General features: G+C 53.7%; 2 protein-coding genes across 6 annotated transcripts in view; both read left to right on the forward strand.

Moving 5' to 3' along the window:
* Nucleotides 1-962: 962 nt before the first annotated feature.
* CTXND2 (cortexin domain containing 2) lies at nt 963-1,136 on the forward strand. The gene has a single exon (XM_077191880.1). The coding sequence runs from the start codon at nt 963-965 to the stop codon at nt 1,134-1,136; it is 174 nt and encodes a 57-aa protein (XP_077047995.1).
* Nucleotides 1,137-1,882: 746 nt separating this feature from the next.
* Nucleotides 1,883-15,702, forward strand: part of SETDB1 (SET domain bifurcated histone lysine methyltransferase 1) — an 18,103-nt gene continuing 4,283 nt past the window's right edge. For 2 of the 5 annotated variants that reach the window (XM_077192153.1, XM_077192155.1), the window contains exons 1-19: nt 1,883-1,951; nt 2,247-2,469; nt 3,236-3,405; nt 4,204-4,241; nt 4,361-4,460; nt 4,747-4,917; nt 5,205-5,406; nt 6,290-6,363; nt 6,647-6,837; nt 7,137-7,314; nt 7,766-7,886; nt 9,985-10,143; nt 11,062-11,667; nt 11,995-12,111; nt 12,380-12,549; nt 13,418-14,043; nt 14,485-14,513; nt 14,602-14,734; nt 15,249-15,405. In XM_077192153.1, the coding sequence (XP_077048268.1) occupies nt 2,258-2,469; nt 3,236-3,405; nt 4,204-4,241; nt 4,361-4,460; nt 4,747-4,917; nt 5,205-5,406; nt 6,290-6,363; nt 6,647-6,837; nt 7,137-7,314; nt 7,766-7,886; nt 9,985-10,143; nt 11,062-11,667; nt 11,995-12,111; nt 12,380-12,549; nt 13,418-14,043; nt 14,485-14,513; nt 14,602-14,734; nt 15,249-15,405 (3,454 nt within the window). In that variant the 5' untranslated portion in view covers nt 1,883-1,951; nt 2,247-2,257. The other 3 variants (XM_077192156.1, XM_077192154.1, XM_077192157.1) reach the window with 3 other exon arrangements.

Raw genomic sequence — 15,702 nt, forward strand, 5'->3', positions numbered from 1 at the left:
CCCCAGGGAATGAAGATGAGAATCCAGACTGCACATGTGATTTGGGTCGGAACTGGGATTGGGATTGGAACGGGGGGGTTTTTTTGTCAGAACTGGGATTTGGGGCCACCAACAGGACCCTACAACTCGTCCTTCGCTGAAAAATCTCTGCAACACCCCTACAGCCCAGCTCTTGGGGTGTCAAAGTTTCACTGTTGTCCCAAAGTGATCGTTTTTTCTCGCAGAGGGGGAAAATAAAGAAACTTGAAGGAGATTTTTGGCATATTTTGGGTATTCTGGGGTTTTCATGGAGCTGTTTTGCAAGATCCACATAGGCAGCTCAGTTCAATGCGTTTTCCAAGAGTTTCTTCCAGTCTATTCCAATATAAGCAAAAAACTACCTTGAAATCCTCTCACTGGCAAAGCCTTTAGATTTTGGGGATAAATCCTCCTAAATGCTTCCCAAACCACCCCAAGTCACCAGGAAGACTCATGAAAGGACCCAGAGGCTTCTCCTGATGGGAGAAGGGGGTGTGGGGTGGGAATTTGATCCTCTGGCTTGTGTCTGAAAAGTGATGCCGGCACATTCCTGCAGAATTCATGAAGGCCTGGAGCCAGCAGGGCCAGGACTGAGACCCAGAGCCGGCCACAGGGAGGTAAGGAAGGAGCAGAGGGGACTCAAGGCCACATTTTCCCCCCTTTTTTGGGTGGTTTTGACCCCTCAGTCCCATAAATCTGCCCCTGTTCCGGTCCCTTAGGGATGTGATTGGGTGTTGAGTGCTGGGGGACACGTGCTGCAGGATCCCTGGAGAGAGGAGGGGACACTTGAGGGTCCCTGGAGCCAGGAAGGGACACCTGAGGAGCCTCTGGAGCTGTGACAGAAACACCTGAGGGTCCCTGGAGCCAGAAAGAGACACCTGGAGCTGCAACAAAGAGACCTGAAGGTCCCTGGAGCTGTGACAGACACAGCTGAGGGTCCCTGCATGGAGACCCCCACAGTGCTGCCCGCCATGGACGTGGACAAAGCTGTGGCCACGGCCTTTGTGGTGCTGCTGGGGCTCTTCCTCCTGGCCATGACCGTGCGCTGCGCCCGGCTCGTGGTGGATCCCTACAGCGCCATTCCCACCTCCACCTGGGAGGAGGAACCCATCAACTGACCCCAAAACACCTCCCCTGGGACCCCCCAAACCCTGCAGGGTGCTCCAATGAACCCCAGGAAAACCACCTGGGCTCCCATTAACTCAGAGCTGCTGGTAGCCTCAGCACCCCTTATTCTCCGTGGGTCCCCCTTTCCTCCAGGACCCCCATTTCTCCCATTAATTCCTTATTTACCCTATTGCTTCCCGTTTACCCTCATTGCTCCCAATTTCCCCCATTGTGCCCCATTTCCCCCATTGCTCCCCATTCCCCCATTTCCCTCACTGATTCCAAGTTTTCCCCATTTCTCCCATTGATTCCCATTTTCCCACTGATTCCCCATTTCCCCCATTGCTCCCCATTTCCCCCATTCCCCCCACTGCTCCCAATTTCCCCATTGCCCCCATCACTCTCCGTGTTTCAAACCCCTCCCAGGTGGCGGTTAAAGGATCGTTCTGGGGGCGTTCGGTAACGGCTTCAACGGCCCCAAACGGTTCCGGGGCCGCCTCAGGAACGAACCGCGGCTTTCCCGCTCTTTACAACTGAAACGGGGCCGGCCGTTCACGGCAGCTCCCGTGGACATTCGGTCAATTCCCCGAACTGCCGATCCCCGAGGTATTTATCCCCCGATTTCCAGAGGAATTCATTTATTTTATTTCATTTATTTTATTTCATTTATTTTATTTCATTTATTCCCGAATTTCGGGGATTTCTCCTCACGCCGGCTCCGCCAGGGGGCGCCACGCGCGGGCGGCGCGCGCAGGAAGTGACGTCACGCGGGCGGCCGCGCCGGGCTCTGCTCCGGTTCTGCTCCGGTTCCCCGGAACCGGCGGCGGTGAGTGAGGAGGAGCGGCCGGGGCTGAGGGCAACGGAGCGGGCTTGTGAGGGTCTGTGAGCGGCTGGGATGGACGGACAGGGCTGGGGGAGGATGAGGGGGACGCGGTGTGGGGTACTGAGGGAACCGGGGGGGCTGTGAGGAGACCGGGGGGGCTGTGAGGAGACCGGGGGGGGCTGTGAGGGGACCTGGCAGGGCTGTGAGGGGACATTGGGGCAGGGGAAGGTGGGACAGGGTGGGGGAGCTGCCGTGATCTCCCTCTCCAACCTCTCCTTCCTCATCACCCCTTCCTCAGGTGTGGCAGGGATGGATTGCCAGGACATCAAGGAGCTGCAGCAGGAGGTGATGGAGGAGCTGGGAATCTCCATGGAGGAGCTGCGGGAAATCATCGACAAAGAAGTGGAGAATTCCGAGTGGGTGAGGCAGAGGAAGCAGCAGCTGGAGGAGCTGGAGCAGTGCATGAGGCACAAGGAGGAGGAGGTGGCACACGTTGACCAGCTCATTGATGATGCTGTGAGGTGTGTGGGCCTGGAATTGTGAGGAGGGGGATGTGGGGGGCTGCTCCATTCCCTTCAGGGCACACCCATGGTGTGGCTGCTTATTGAGGCACATGGGCAACTTTCCCCCCAAGGCCTGAAACCTTTCCTGTGGATGCTTCCCTCAGCTCGTGCTCCCTGTCACGATCTGCTAGGGCAAGTGAGGATGTAATGGTTCATTTCCAGATCCCAAAAGGCAAACAGCAGGGGGTTGTCAGTTTAATCACAACAAATGCACCTTTATTGAGGGCCAACAGCAAATGTGATAGAGGGATCAGAAAAGGAAATAAAGGATAGAAAGGAAAAGAGGGGAAGGGGAATGTAGCTACCAATGGGATGGAATCTTCATGGTCTAGATTTGCTGTAGTCCATGGGGGTTCACCAAAGCCATCTCAGAAAGTTCCAGTTTATGTAGTCCTAGTCCAAAGCAAGTGGCATCTGGCTGAAAGGTGATTCATGAGCCACGGTATTGAAACCCCTTGGTCTGTGAGACAGGTGTGAGTGTGCAAGGACAAGCCACCATTCATCAGAACCTGTCTGAGGCAGTGTTCTGTGAAAGCACAGCAACAATCACTTGGCATTAACATCCAGAAACACCCACCTCAGCCAGGCCAGAGCTGCTGTTGAGGGGCTTCAGGGCCCTTGCGAGGCACATGAAGGAAACTCCAGAGCATCTCTTGCCCTCCCTCAGCGGTCAGGGGTAGCTCCCTGTGGAACTGAGGAGGCACAGCTGCTTTCCCTCCCGCAGGGCCATGGACAAGTGCGAGGTGCTGGCCAAGGAGCTGTACTCCATGATGGGCCTGCAGTACCGGGACAGCAGCTCGGAGGACGAGGCTCCGGCGGCCACCGAAGTGATCGAGATCCCCGACGAGGAGGATGATGATGATGTCATGAGCGTGGACCCGAGCTGGAAACGCAGTTCAGTGTCCCCAGCAGGGCCAGGGGAAGGGTGGGGATGAGGGGATGCTTTTAGCTCCTGGGGAACATCTGCCAGATCCTCTTTGTGTCCCTGGAATCCTGGGAGTCCCAGACTGGGATTTCACCCTTTTCCCACCTGCCCCGCTGCTGTCCCCATCAAATGATCCCACATGAGGAAAAGCCTTGTCTGGGCAGGGATTTGGGGTGGTGCTTTTCCCTATTCCCTCTGCTTTCTATGATTTAATTAGCATGGATTTTTTTCCACAAAAAAAAGGTTTTAAACCACTCAAGGGGAACATCTGCCAGATCCTCTTTGTGTCCCTGGAATCCTGGAATTCCTGGAGTCCCAGACTGGGATTTCACCCTTTTCCCACCTGCCTCGCTGCTGTCCCCATCAAATGATCCCACATGAGGAAAAGCCTTGTCTGGGCAGGGATTTGGGATGCTGCTTTTCCCTATTCCCTCTGCTTTCTATGATTTAATTAGGATGGATTTTTTCCATAAAAAAAAAAAGGTTTTAAACCACTCAACGGGAACATCTGCCAGATCCTGTTGGTGTCCCTGGAATCCTGGAATTCCTGGAGTCCCAGACTGGGATTTCACCCTTTTCCCACCTGCCTCACTGCTGTCCCCATGAAATGATCCCACATGAGGAAAAGCCTTGTCTAGCTGGATTTCCTGGCAGGGATTTGGGATGGGCACTTTTCCCTGTTCCCTCTGCTCTCTGGGATTTAATTAGGATGGATTTTTTCCCACAAATAAAAAGGTTTTAAACCACTGTTTTCTCTCCACTCACAGGCAGCAGCTGTCCCAGAATCTCCAGGGATCAGAGCCTGGTGAGTGGGGAGGCCCTGACTGGAGATGTTTCCTCATGTGGGGTTTTGCTGAGGCATAACGTTGTGCTAGGTGCAAAAAAACCAAAAGTTTTTCTGTGTTTCCTTTTTCTTTCCTCCAGCTGAGGGAAGCAATGGCTGCCATGAGGAAATCTGCCCGGGATGTTGCAAAATTCATGGATGCTGTAAACAAGAAAACCAACTTGCAGGAAGCACAGAAAGGTGTGGGAGCTTCCAGGGGCTCTGTGCCCTGGGCCTTTGCTTCCCAAAATGGGAAAACAATGATCTGCTTTCTCTCCTAGAAATCTCTATTCACATTTATTGATCCCAAACTGCTATTTTCATTTAGGGTACATGAGTTCTGAATTCCTGCCTTTTCTCCAAGCTGTTTCCATTCAGAAAAAAGGAGGCACTTGGGCTGCCTGAGAGGAAGAAAAACAGGAATTCTTCTTCCAGAACTGTGCTTTGGGTGATTTAGAACTGACTTTTTGCTGTTGTCCTTTGGTAGATGCACAACCCCCTCAGGAACCTCCTGGCACTGCCCAGCCCGTCCCTGTCCCTGCAGCCCCTAGCAATGATCTCAACACTGATGGGGACCTCAAAGTGGGCATGAGGATTTTGGGGAAAAAAAGAACCAAGACGTGGCACAAGGGGACGTTGATTGCCATCCAGACGGTTGGTATGTGCCATGCATGGGGCTTTCCTGGCATGCTGGGTGGGAAACCTGCATTGAAAGGTGTCAGAGCACCTGATGTCACCTGGAAGGGACTGTGGGAGCAGCACACCTCCACTGCTTCACCCTCCAGATTGAATCCTGAAAGGCTTTGAAATGAATCCTGAGTTAATTCTGAATAAAGGATCTCAGAGCGACCCCGAAGAGCGCTGGAATTCTGCTGTGCAGTCACGTGGCTTTTGTTTATTTTCCCCTTCGTTTGATCTCCTGTTTGCTTTCAAATGTGCTTCCAGGTGCTGGCAAGAAATACAAAGTGAAATTTGATAACAAAGGAAAGAGTTTGCTCTCGGGCAACCACATTGCCTACGATTACCACCCCTCTGCTGAGAGGCACCACGTGGGCAGGAGGGTGGTGGCCAGGTACAAGGATGGCAATCAGATGTGGCTCTATGCTGGGATCGTGGCTGAAACCCCCAATGTCAAGAATAAAGACAGGTATTCTTCTTTCCCATTCTTCTTTCCCTCCATCTCTGGGTTTTTGGTTGTTGTTTTAGGCCAAAAATTAAAAGGGTTTATTTGAATACCCTTCAGGTGCTGAATTGAGCCCTCCCCAGAAATGTGATTCTGACTTTCTTCATCTTTCTTATCTCAGGGTGGAGCTTCCACTCTTGCTCATGGCCCTGAGTCAGGAATTAGATCTGCTAATTTATTCAAATTATCACCCAAATGTTGAGTCTGGGCTGCCTGAGGCATGAAACAGTGGCAGGAGATTGGAGCCCTGGGAGGGCAGAGTGGCAGCAGTGATGCCAAAGCTTTTCAGGAGGAGACAGAGCAGGTTTGGAGCAGCTTTTTTTTGGGAATAAAAAAAGGGCAAGGCTGCTCTGATCTGTTAGAATAAAGGTTTGGGGTTTTCCTGATTGATAAAGGGTTTAATCCTCCTGGATCTGATGTAGATTGTGTTGGATTTTATCTGATTTGTGTTTAATAACTGACAATGAGCTGAATTTGATACTCAAATTGCAACTTTTCTCCTGGTTGTGATGCTGGTCCCTCATCCTGCAGCTTTTGTACAGCTCCAGGGCTTGGAGTCCTTACTCAGAGGCCCTAAGTGGGTGCCTTGTCCATCTTCCCTGCAGCAATTAAACATTTTCTATTCTTTATCTCCCCTTTCCTGGGGCACACAGGGGATTTGAAGCAGGGGGAAATGGCCTGTCTGGGAATTGTGCTCTTTGAGCAGCCATGGGGAGCATTTGGAGCTCTTCATTCTGTCCTCACCCAAGACTGGGCTGTCTGCAGGAGGAGCAGGGGAGGTTCTCCACTTCCATTCCATGGTGTGAGAAGTGTTTTCTTCAGCTCCTAACCCCTGTTTGTCTTCCAGGTTCCTGATTTTCTTCGACGATGGTTACGCGTCCTACGTGAAGGAGTGGGAGCTGTACCCGGTGTGCCGGCCCCGTGAGTGATCCCTGCCCCTTCCTGGCCTGCTGAGCTTTTGGGAAGCTCCAAAAACGGGGGTGGCCCTTGTGATGCTGAGCCTGAAGACATCTGAAATCCTGGGGTTATTGCCAGGGTGGCTTCAGGATGTCCCAACCTGAACATTCCAGCCCTCGGGATCACCCCTTGATGGACCTTAGGAAAAACGCACCTGGGATAGCCTAAAACAAAAAAAAAAACCCATAAAGAGTTAAATATTCTTTGTGTTTTGTCTTAATCCCTTTCTCCCACATGTCCCAAACAGTGAAAAAAGCCTGGGAAGACATTGAGGATGTTTCCTGTCGGGATTTCATTGAGGAATACATCACAGCCTACCCCAACCGACCCATGGTGCTGCTGAAGAATGGGCAGCTGATCAAAACCGAGTGGGAAGGCACCTGGTGGAAATCCAGAGTGGAAGAAGTGGATGGAAGTCTGGTGAAAATCCTTTTCCTGGTAGGAATTTCCCTTCTCCCATTAGCATTCAATTTGAGGCTGTGAGGATTTGATCAGTTCTGGTTTTCTTGCTAATCATGGAAATAATTGAGGTTGGTTACCACATCCACGAGGGTTTTGGACAATTCCAGGGATGGTAACTCCATGAACAACCTTCCTTTCCAGGAAGAAATTTTCCCTAATATCTGATTAGAGATTTCAACATAAATAATTGCATTTGACAATTTATTCTCTGTTCTGACTGCTGTTTATCAACGCTCATTGTTGTCTCCTTGTGTTGTCTCCGTGTCTCACTCCAGGAAGCTCTTCCCATGGGAACTTCAAGTGTTTCCTTCTCTTTCCCACAAGAGGACAGACGCTGTGAGTGGATTTACCGAGGTTCCACACGCCTCGAGCCCATGTTCAGCATGAAAACTTCCACAGCTTCCACCCAGGAAAAGAAGCAGAGTGGGCAAACCAGGACTCGTCCCAACGTTGGTTGGTGGCATCTTTTGGTTTCATTTAGATCCTGGGGTTTAACTGCAGGGTGGTTTGGGTTTGGTGAGTTTTTTTAGCAGAGTTCCTGGAGATTGCAGGTTTCTAGGTTTTGGTTTTATTCTTTCTTCTGACAGGAGATTTCAGATTTCCACAGAGTCTTTTCCCACAGGAGATTTCGATTTCCAGGGTTTTTGTCCTCTGGCATAGGAGATTTAGTTTTCCAGTGGGATTTTTCTCCTGGAATAATTCCACAAAACCAAACTGCACTTGGGTGAAGTGACCAGAAGTTCTGGGGGAGTTGCTGTGCTCCGAGCTCAGTGATGACCCCCATTCATCCCAAATCCCTCTGGTTTGGTTCCTTCCAGGAACAAATCAGTATTTTGGGGCCCATACAGCCAAATTGGGATAACATTAAGGATTTGACTCTCTGGTTTTTTACCTTCCCCACCAGGTGCTGTGAGGAGCAAGGGCCCTGTGGTCCAGTACACCCAGGATTTAGCAGGAGCTGGTCCCCAGTACAAGACTCCAGAGCCAGCTGCACGTCCCACTTCTCCTCAGCCTGCAGAGATGGAGTAAGTACCAGCTCCACCTCCAGCACCTTCCACCTCTTTGCTTCTCTCCAGCACTCAGCTCTCTCAGGCACCACCTTTTCTGTGCAGAGGAATCCTCAGCTGCAGCTGTCCTCCATGCCTTTAGCCACGATTTTGGGGAAAAAACTTTCAGCTAAAGCTGCTGGATGAATAACTGGGGGCGGGAGCTGAGAAGCCAACAACTCCCCGAGCCAAATATTCCTCCTCAGGGCTAAAGCTTCGCACTTGCCTTTCCAAATGAGCCCTTGGCTCTTTTCTCTCCCCAAAAATCTGAATTGCTCCCTCGTGTCACGATCCAGGCGCTGGCCCCCGGCTGCCTTGTGTCCCTGCACTTGGACTGACCTGCTCGCTGACCTCGCTGGGGATTCGGGATCAGCGGTCGGTCCCGGTGGGCACCGAGCAATCCACGGCCAGGCCGCTGCCAGGGGCCCAAGGGGGACAATCCCGGAGCTGCAGGCTGAAGGAGGCCTGGAGGAAGGAGGAACTCGGCTTGGTGATGAAGGGAGTGTGTTGGAGGACACCAGGGAACCTGGGAATGTGCTCGGGGACTTTTTAGGGGAGGGAGAGGCTCTCCCAGTTCATTTTTGCCAGCACTGTGGATTCCCCATCCGGGTTTGCCAGCACGGTGTCTGCTCTGCCTGTGCCCTGCTGGTGGGGCACCAGGGAGGCAGGACATGTCCCAGCTGTCAGCAGCCTGTGCAGGAGGTCAATCTTTACTCCCCACAGGCTTTCCAGGTGTAGCAGCAGCTCAAACCCCATCAGGGGTCTTGGGGGCTCCTCTCCAATCAGCAGTGCAATATAACCCAATTTACCCCTGGAAATGCTCCCTTTCTGTGCTGGCCTGACCAGGATTTGGGAGTGGAAGAAAATCACCTTTTCCATAATGCCAGAGAGATCCTGGATGCTGAAGGAGGCCCTGGAATGCACAGCTGGGCCCCCATCCCTGCAGGGAAGAGCTGGGCTGAGACTGGGACACCCCGGGACCATGGGCAGTGTCACCACATGAAAACAACCAAGCTGGACCTGCAGCCACTTGTGTCATCACCAAATCCTTTCCCATTCGGCCCTTGCAGTGCTTTACAAGGAATTTTTTCCCTCTTGGGCTTGGCTTTAGGACATGGTTTTTGTGCAGCTGCTTCCCTGCCCTTAAATCTCAACTGCCCCTGGCCAGGGGGAGGAGGCAGCCAGGCCTGGCTGTGTCCACGCTGGTCCCAGGGATTCTGTGGGGTTCAAACACTTGGATTTCAGATTTATTAAAACTGAGAACAGTCTCCTCACTCTGGTGTTTTGTTTCCTCTGAGGAAAGCCTGGATTTCTCCCCCTTCTTTCAAGTTTTTCTCATGTTGTCACCACTTCTGACTGGCTTAAGCCCATTTTTCCTCTTGCTCTTTTTGAGATGTGTTTGAACACTTTGCTTTCAGGCAGCTGTTGGCAGAAACCCTCGTCCCTTCCTCCTCTCTTTGTCTTCTCCCTTTCTCCCCAATAACTTCACAGTTTTTCCTCTTCAGCAGCTGGTTTGTGGTAATTTTCTGGTTTATTGATGGAAATGGGTTGAAAACTTCCTGGAATGGCTTGGAAACCCGCAGTTGATTGAAAACTCCTGAAATGGGTTGAGAACCTGGTTTTTTTTAGAGCCCCAACGAGCTCTTTCATCAGGGATCATTACATTCCCTTGCACAATCTTACCTCGTTCCTTAGTCCTTGCAAGAGGAGCCTCTGGATTTGTTCCTCCTACTCAGGCCTGGTTGAGCTTCCAGAAGGTGGTTTCTGCTAAGCCAGGGGTTTCTTCATGGTCTGGTTTGTCCAGCTTCCTGGGATTAAGGCCTTGTTGTTACCTTTGCCTCATTTCAGAATCAGAAGTCACTTGGAGCTGCAGCCGAATTCTGAAATTGGGAGTGGTTGTGGCATTGCTGTAGCAGAAATAGCCAGAAATGAGCTGATTTTCACACTCATTAGGAAAAAAAGCCACAGCAGGGATTCTCCTGGGTTTCTGAGTTCCATGGGGCAGCGTTTGCTTTGAACTCCCAGTGTTATTTTGCTTTTTCCATGCTCCAAATCAGCTTCTCCTTCCCTCCTGCAGGTGCTCCGACACCCAGCTGGCGCAGGGCAGGAAGCAGGTGGCCAAGAAAAGCACCTCCTTCCGCCCTGGCTCCGTGGGCTCCGGCCACTCGTCCCCATCCTCGCCTGTCCTCGGGGACACCGCGGCAGCCGGGAGGGCCCTCCCGGCCCCGCAGCACCGGTGAGCAGAGCTCTGGGTGGGACACATCCCTGAGTGCCTCTGGGCTGCTGGGACACACGTGGGGCCTGAGGAGGTGCTGCTGGTGGGTTTCTGCTGGGGATTCAGCAGCTCAAATCGTGGAGTGGTGGAGTCACTGAGGCTGGAAAAGCCTCTGAGTTCGTGGAGTTGCCCCCAGCACTGCCAAGTAGCTGTGATTTCCTGGAGGGCAGTGAATTTCCTTTAGATTTTTTTTTTTTAATCACCCTGTGATAAATTCACTCTCATTCTACTTAAACTCTTTCTGACTCGTAATCCTTCGTATAAATGTTGGTAATTGTTTTTTTCCATGGGTCACTTAAACTCTTTTTGACTCGTAATCCTTCGTATAGATGTCGGTAATTGTTTTTTTCCCTGGGTCAAGATCTGTGGAGGGATAGAATGTAAGAAAATAAAGATAGTGCAGAAGGTGGTCTCACACCTGAGGATTGCAGCTGTACCAGTCACCAAAGATAAGGAACAGGCCTGTCCTGAATAGGCTACAGCTGTGTCCAGTGAGAAGAAGAGTGCTACAAAAGAGTGGGTTAGCAGGTTCAGAAGAGAGTTGGAGTTTTTTGGTTGTGCTGTGAGGAGAGATGGGGTTTGTTGGCTGTACTGTGAAGGAGTCAGTGCTGTGAGGAGCTGCCCATGGGAAATCACCGAGAAGGTGTGGAACTTTTGAAATATGATGACAACAAAGATCAAAGGCACAGGGGTCCTGGGCTCTGAGCCCCTTGGCAGAGTCTCGGGAGGAATTTCCTGGGTTCTGACACAAGGTCACCTCTAAGCCTCCTCTTCTCCAGCCTAAACAGCCCCAGCTCCTTCAAACGCTCCTCATAGGGTTTGTGTTCCAAGCCCCTCCTCAAGATCCTTCCTAACCCGAGCCCCCCTGTCTCCCCTCAGCGTCCCCAGCAGCGCTGTCCCCAGCAGCGCCCCGTCCCAGCCCTTCCACGGCATGCTGGACCGCGTTCCCACCGAGCCGTCCTACCGAGCCCCTCTGGAGAAGCTCTTCTACCTCCCCCACGTGTGCAGCTACGCCTGCCTGGCGCGGGTGCGGCCGGTGCGCGGCGATCAGTACCGCAGCCGCAACCCGCTGCTCATCCCGCTGCTCTACGACTTCCGCCGCATGACGGCGCGGCGCCGCGTCAACCGCAAGATGGGCTTCCACGTGCTCTACAAGACGCCCTGCGGGCTCTGCCTGCGCTCCATGCACGAGATCGAGCGCTACCTCTTCGAGACGGACTGCGACTTCTTGTTCCTGGAGATGTTCTGCCTGGATCCCTACGTGCTGGTGGATCGCAAGTTCCAGCCCTACAAGCCGTACTACTACATCGCCGATATCACCAAGGGCAAGGAGGACGTGCCCCTGTCGTGCGTCAACGAGATCGACAACACGCCGCCGCCGCAGGTGGCTTACAGCAAGGAGAGGATCCCTGGGAAAGGGGTGTACATCAACACCAGCTGGGAGTTCCTCGTGGGCTGTGACTGCAAGGATGGCTGCAGGGACAAGTAGGTGACTGCTCCTGGGTGAGGGGACAGCGTTGGGGTTTAAAGCCACGCAGGTCTGCCCGCTGCAGGGTTGGGAGGGACGTTAAAAGTTATCTTGACATAGGCAGGGACACTTTCTGCTATCCCAGGTTGCTCCAAGCCCCGTCCAACCTGGCCTTGGACACTTCTAGGGATGAGAAATCCACAGCTTCTCTTGGAATGGAGTGGAATCAAACTGCTTCTCTTGGTTTGATTCCAAGTCAAACCCTTGGTGCCCATCTCTGCCTAGAGTGATTTATGTTCCTGTCTCCAGACTGATCTCATGGGTTTTCCTGTGTCTCTCTGCAGATCCAGGTGTGCCTGTCACCAGCTGACCATCCAGGCCAGTGGCTGCACCCCCGGAGGGCAAATCAACCCCAACTCAGGCTACCAGCACAAGCGGCTGGAGGAATGTCTTCCAACAGGGTGAGCAGAGCCCTCACGAGCACCAGCCCCAGGTCCATTGAGAGGGAGCTGATCCTGGGTATCCCAGTGCAGATGTCACCACCTCCCTCTGGTCTTGGTTCTTCTGCCAACTGTGGACTGGTTTGGGTTGGAAGGGGCCTTGAGGATCATCCAGAACATGAGTTGCTCCAAGCCTGCTCCTCTGTGCATAAATCCCAGCACTGCCAACAGCCACGGACTTTGGGATGTTTCTTCATCCTGAAAGTTTCATCTTTCTCCTCTCTTCCAGTGTTTATGAGTGCAACAAGAGGTGCAAGTGCAACGTGAACATGTGCACCAACCGCCTGGTCCAGCACGGCCTCCAGGTGCGGCTGCAGCTCTTCAAGACCCAGAACAAAGGTTGGGGCATTCGCTGCCTCGACGACATCGCCAAGGGCTCCTTTGTCTGCATCTACGCAGGTGGGAGCTCACCTGGCACGTGGGAAACTCTGCTGTGGAAAGAGGGGTGGCCAGAGATGGGAATGGAGCTGGGGAAGGGGTTGGAGCACAGGGAGAAGGGTCTGGAGAACTCCTGAGGAAGCTGGGGGGGCTCAAGTGGGACTTTTTGGCCTTCTCCAATGCCCTGGGGAGGTTTAAGTTGCACATTCAGGAGGATTTCTTCCTGGGAACGGTGGTCAGGCTGCCCAGGGAGGTGGTAGAGTCACTGTCCCTGAAAGTGCTCAAAAGGACATGGATGTGGCACCTGGGGACATGGCTCAGTGCTGGGGGGAGCAGTGGCATCCAGAAGCTCTTCCAACCTCAGTGATTCCAAAGCGCAGCAGCAGAAGGGGTGTAAAGCTCCTGCCCTGCCCATTCTGGGGATTGAAAGCTGAGCTGATGAACTTGCCCAATGCTGCAAGAACCCTTGTGGTGGCAGTGCCAGTGTCACAAGATGTCCCCCGGGCTGTCCTCGAGGTGACCCAACCCCAGCCCTGCTTCCTGTGCTCAGCAAACCGGCCGGGCCCGGCACAGCCCACGAGATGCAGAAGTTGCGCCGGGGTTGTTGCATTGACTCTGGGATGGAGCCGCCCACGGCCACAGCTGCTGCCTCTGTGCTCTTCCAGCCCTTCCAAGGCTCTGCTTGAGCTGCTCTGGAGAGATTTCTGAGCTGAAAATCTTGGTTTTAGTTTAACCACAAGCTTCAGGGTTTTGTTACATCAAGAAACGGGGTTATGTTGTCATTTCCCAGCCCACCTTTGGAATAAAGCTGCGTTATCCCTTTTTTCTCCTCAGTGGGCTTTGGAGAGCATAAAAGAGAAAACTCACCTTTCATTTTCTGCCCTCCCAGGGAAAATCCTGACAGATGACTTTGCTGACAAAGAGGGGCTGGAGATGGGTGACGAGTACTTTGCCAACCTGGACCACATTGAGAGCGTGGAGAACTTCAAGGACGGCTACGAGAGCGACGCCAAGTGCTCCTCGGACAACAGCGGCGTGGACCTCAAGGACGACGACGACGACGAGGAGAACACGGGCACGGAGGAGCTGGAGGAGTCCAACGAGGACAGCTCCGATGACAATTTCTGCAAGGACGAGAGCTTCAGCACCAGCTCGGTGCTGCGCAGCTACGCCACGCGCCGGCAGACGCGCGGCCAGCGCGACCACGGCGCCTCGGAGACGGCCTCCAAGGACTCGGGGCTCACCCGGGCCCTCAGCCATGAGGAAACCTCCACAGCCCCCCTGTGCAAGCTGCCCGTGTCTGAGGAGATGTCCCAGAGCAAAGTGGCCTCGTGGTTGAGCTCCAACAGCGCGGCTGAGAGCCTGCAGGACAGCGATGGCGCCTCGTCCTTCAGGGGGGGTGAAGGGGGAGAAGCCAAGGCTGTGAAGATGGAGATGCCTGCAGAGAGGGAGAAGGGCTGTGCTTCCACGCTTCCAGGAGATCTGAATGGAGAGGCAAAGGCACCCAAGAAGGAGGTGAGGGAGAGATGAGGGAATGGGAGCGTTAAAGGCAGAGAGGTGCTCCTGCTCCTGTGGCTTTCCTCACCACAGAGCACATCCAGGGGGACTGTGGGGCTCTTGGATGTCCCTGTGCTCCCCTGGCTTCTCTGGCTTTTCCCCTCCCAGGGAGGGATTTGTGGCACAAGAGGCTGCAGATGTGAGCAGAGCTGAACATCCTCTTGCCTGGGGACCTTACGGACGTGGCTGGGGACAGCAGGGACATGGAGGTGGTCCCTGGCCACCCCCTGCTCCAGGCAGGGCACTTGGAGTCCCCCAGGGAGGGGCATCTCCACACTGAGTGTGGGGACAGGCAGCATCTCCCTCCTGGGCTGGCATTTTGGGGAACAATTCCATAGAAAGCCTGGAGAGTGCTTGAGCAGGGAGAGATTCCAATCATTGTGCTCCTCTCCTCCGCAGGAACCTGAAGAATCAACCAAAATTCCTGGGTAAGATTCCTTAAATCACTTTTTCCCATCCCGTGGCACAACTCCCCTGGAGATGCAGGTGTGACCTGCCCTTGTGTTGTCCCTGCAGGCTGAGCAGCCTGGGCAGGAGGTACGGCTACAACCCCTGTCCCCCCAGGCTGGAGGGGATCCGCAGGCCCCTCAGTGGCACGGTGCTGCTGCAGAGCCGCCGGCGATCGCTGCCCCCGCCGCCCCCCTCCGAGGTGAGAGGGACCCCCAGGTGGAGGGGCCTCCCCCAAACCCCTTCTTCAGCCTTAGTTTGGGGTCATTTTCTGCCTTTGGTTCCCAGCTGAGCGCAGGGTTTGTGGTTGTAGCTGTGATTTCCTGGAGGGCGCTCGATTTCCTTTGGGTTTTTTGGGGTCTTTAGTGGATCTGAACAATCAAGAAGGGAGTGTGGGGTTTGGGTTGGATTTGGCACTTTGGGTTGCACACCTGGCATCGTTGTTTGGCAGAACCAATCTGCAGGAAGCCATCCTGGTGAACTATCCTTGCTTTTTGGGGACTCCTCCCTTCCTTTTGAGCACCTAATGCTCCAGGATCTCAAGCAGAACTCAGCAGCCCCTCAGAACCCCTCAGGTGTTCCCAACACTCACCTGTGGGACGTGGTGCCCAGAGGGGGGGGAATCATCTCCTTCCAAAGGGTGGGAACAGAGGGGAGGAGCTGGAGGGGAGCACAGGGTCCCTGGGGTGCACTCCAGGAGCTGCTCCTGTCCCCAGAACGTGCTGATGGTGTCGAGCAGCACCGACAGCGACGAGGAGCACAGGGCAGGGCAGGCCCCGGGCGCAGCCAACGACAGCGACGACATCCAGACCATTTCCTCGGGATCTGAGGAGGAGGAAGGGGAGGACAAGAAAAATCCATCATCTGGGTCAGGTGAGGACAAGAAAAATCCATCATCTGGGTCAGGTGAGGACAAGAAAAATCCATCATCTGGGTCAGGTGAGGGGGGAGACCAGGGCTGAGGCTGGGAAGGTCTGGTTGGAAAAGCACCAGGAAGGGCTCGTGAGGCTGTAGCAGCTGCTGCTGCTGTGTCCCTCAGCTCCAGGGAGTTCTCCTGCCTGTTCCAGGAAGGTTGGAACCTTCCCCGTGTGTTTGGCAAGACAAAACTGCAAAATCTGCTCCTCAAAAGCAGATATTTTTGGGTATTGTAGGGAAAAGCAACAGTGAGGT

Source organism: Agelaius phoeniceus, chromosome 31, assembly GCF_051311805.1.
Source record: "Agelaius phoeniceus isolate bAgePho1 chromosome 31, bAgePho1.hap1, whole genome shotgun sequence".
Lineage (NCBI taxonomy): Eukaryota > Metazoa > Chordata > Aves > Passeriformes > Icteridae > Agelaius > Agelaius phoeniceus.

Bases quoted from the DNA above. Each gene is read 5' to 3' on its own strand.
- CTXND2 (XM_077191880.1), top strand. From the start codon at position 963: ATGGAGACCCCCACAGTGCTGCCCGCCATGGACGTGGACAAAGCTGTG.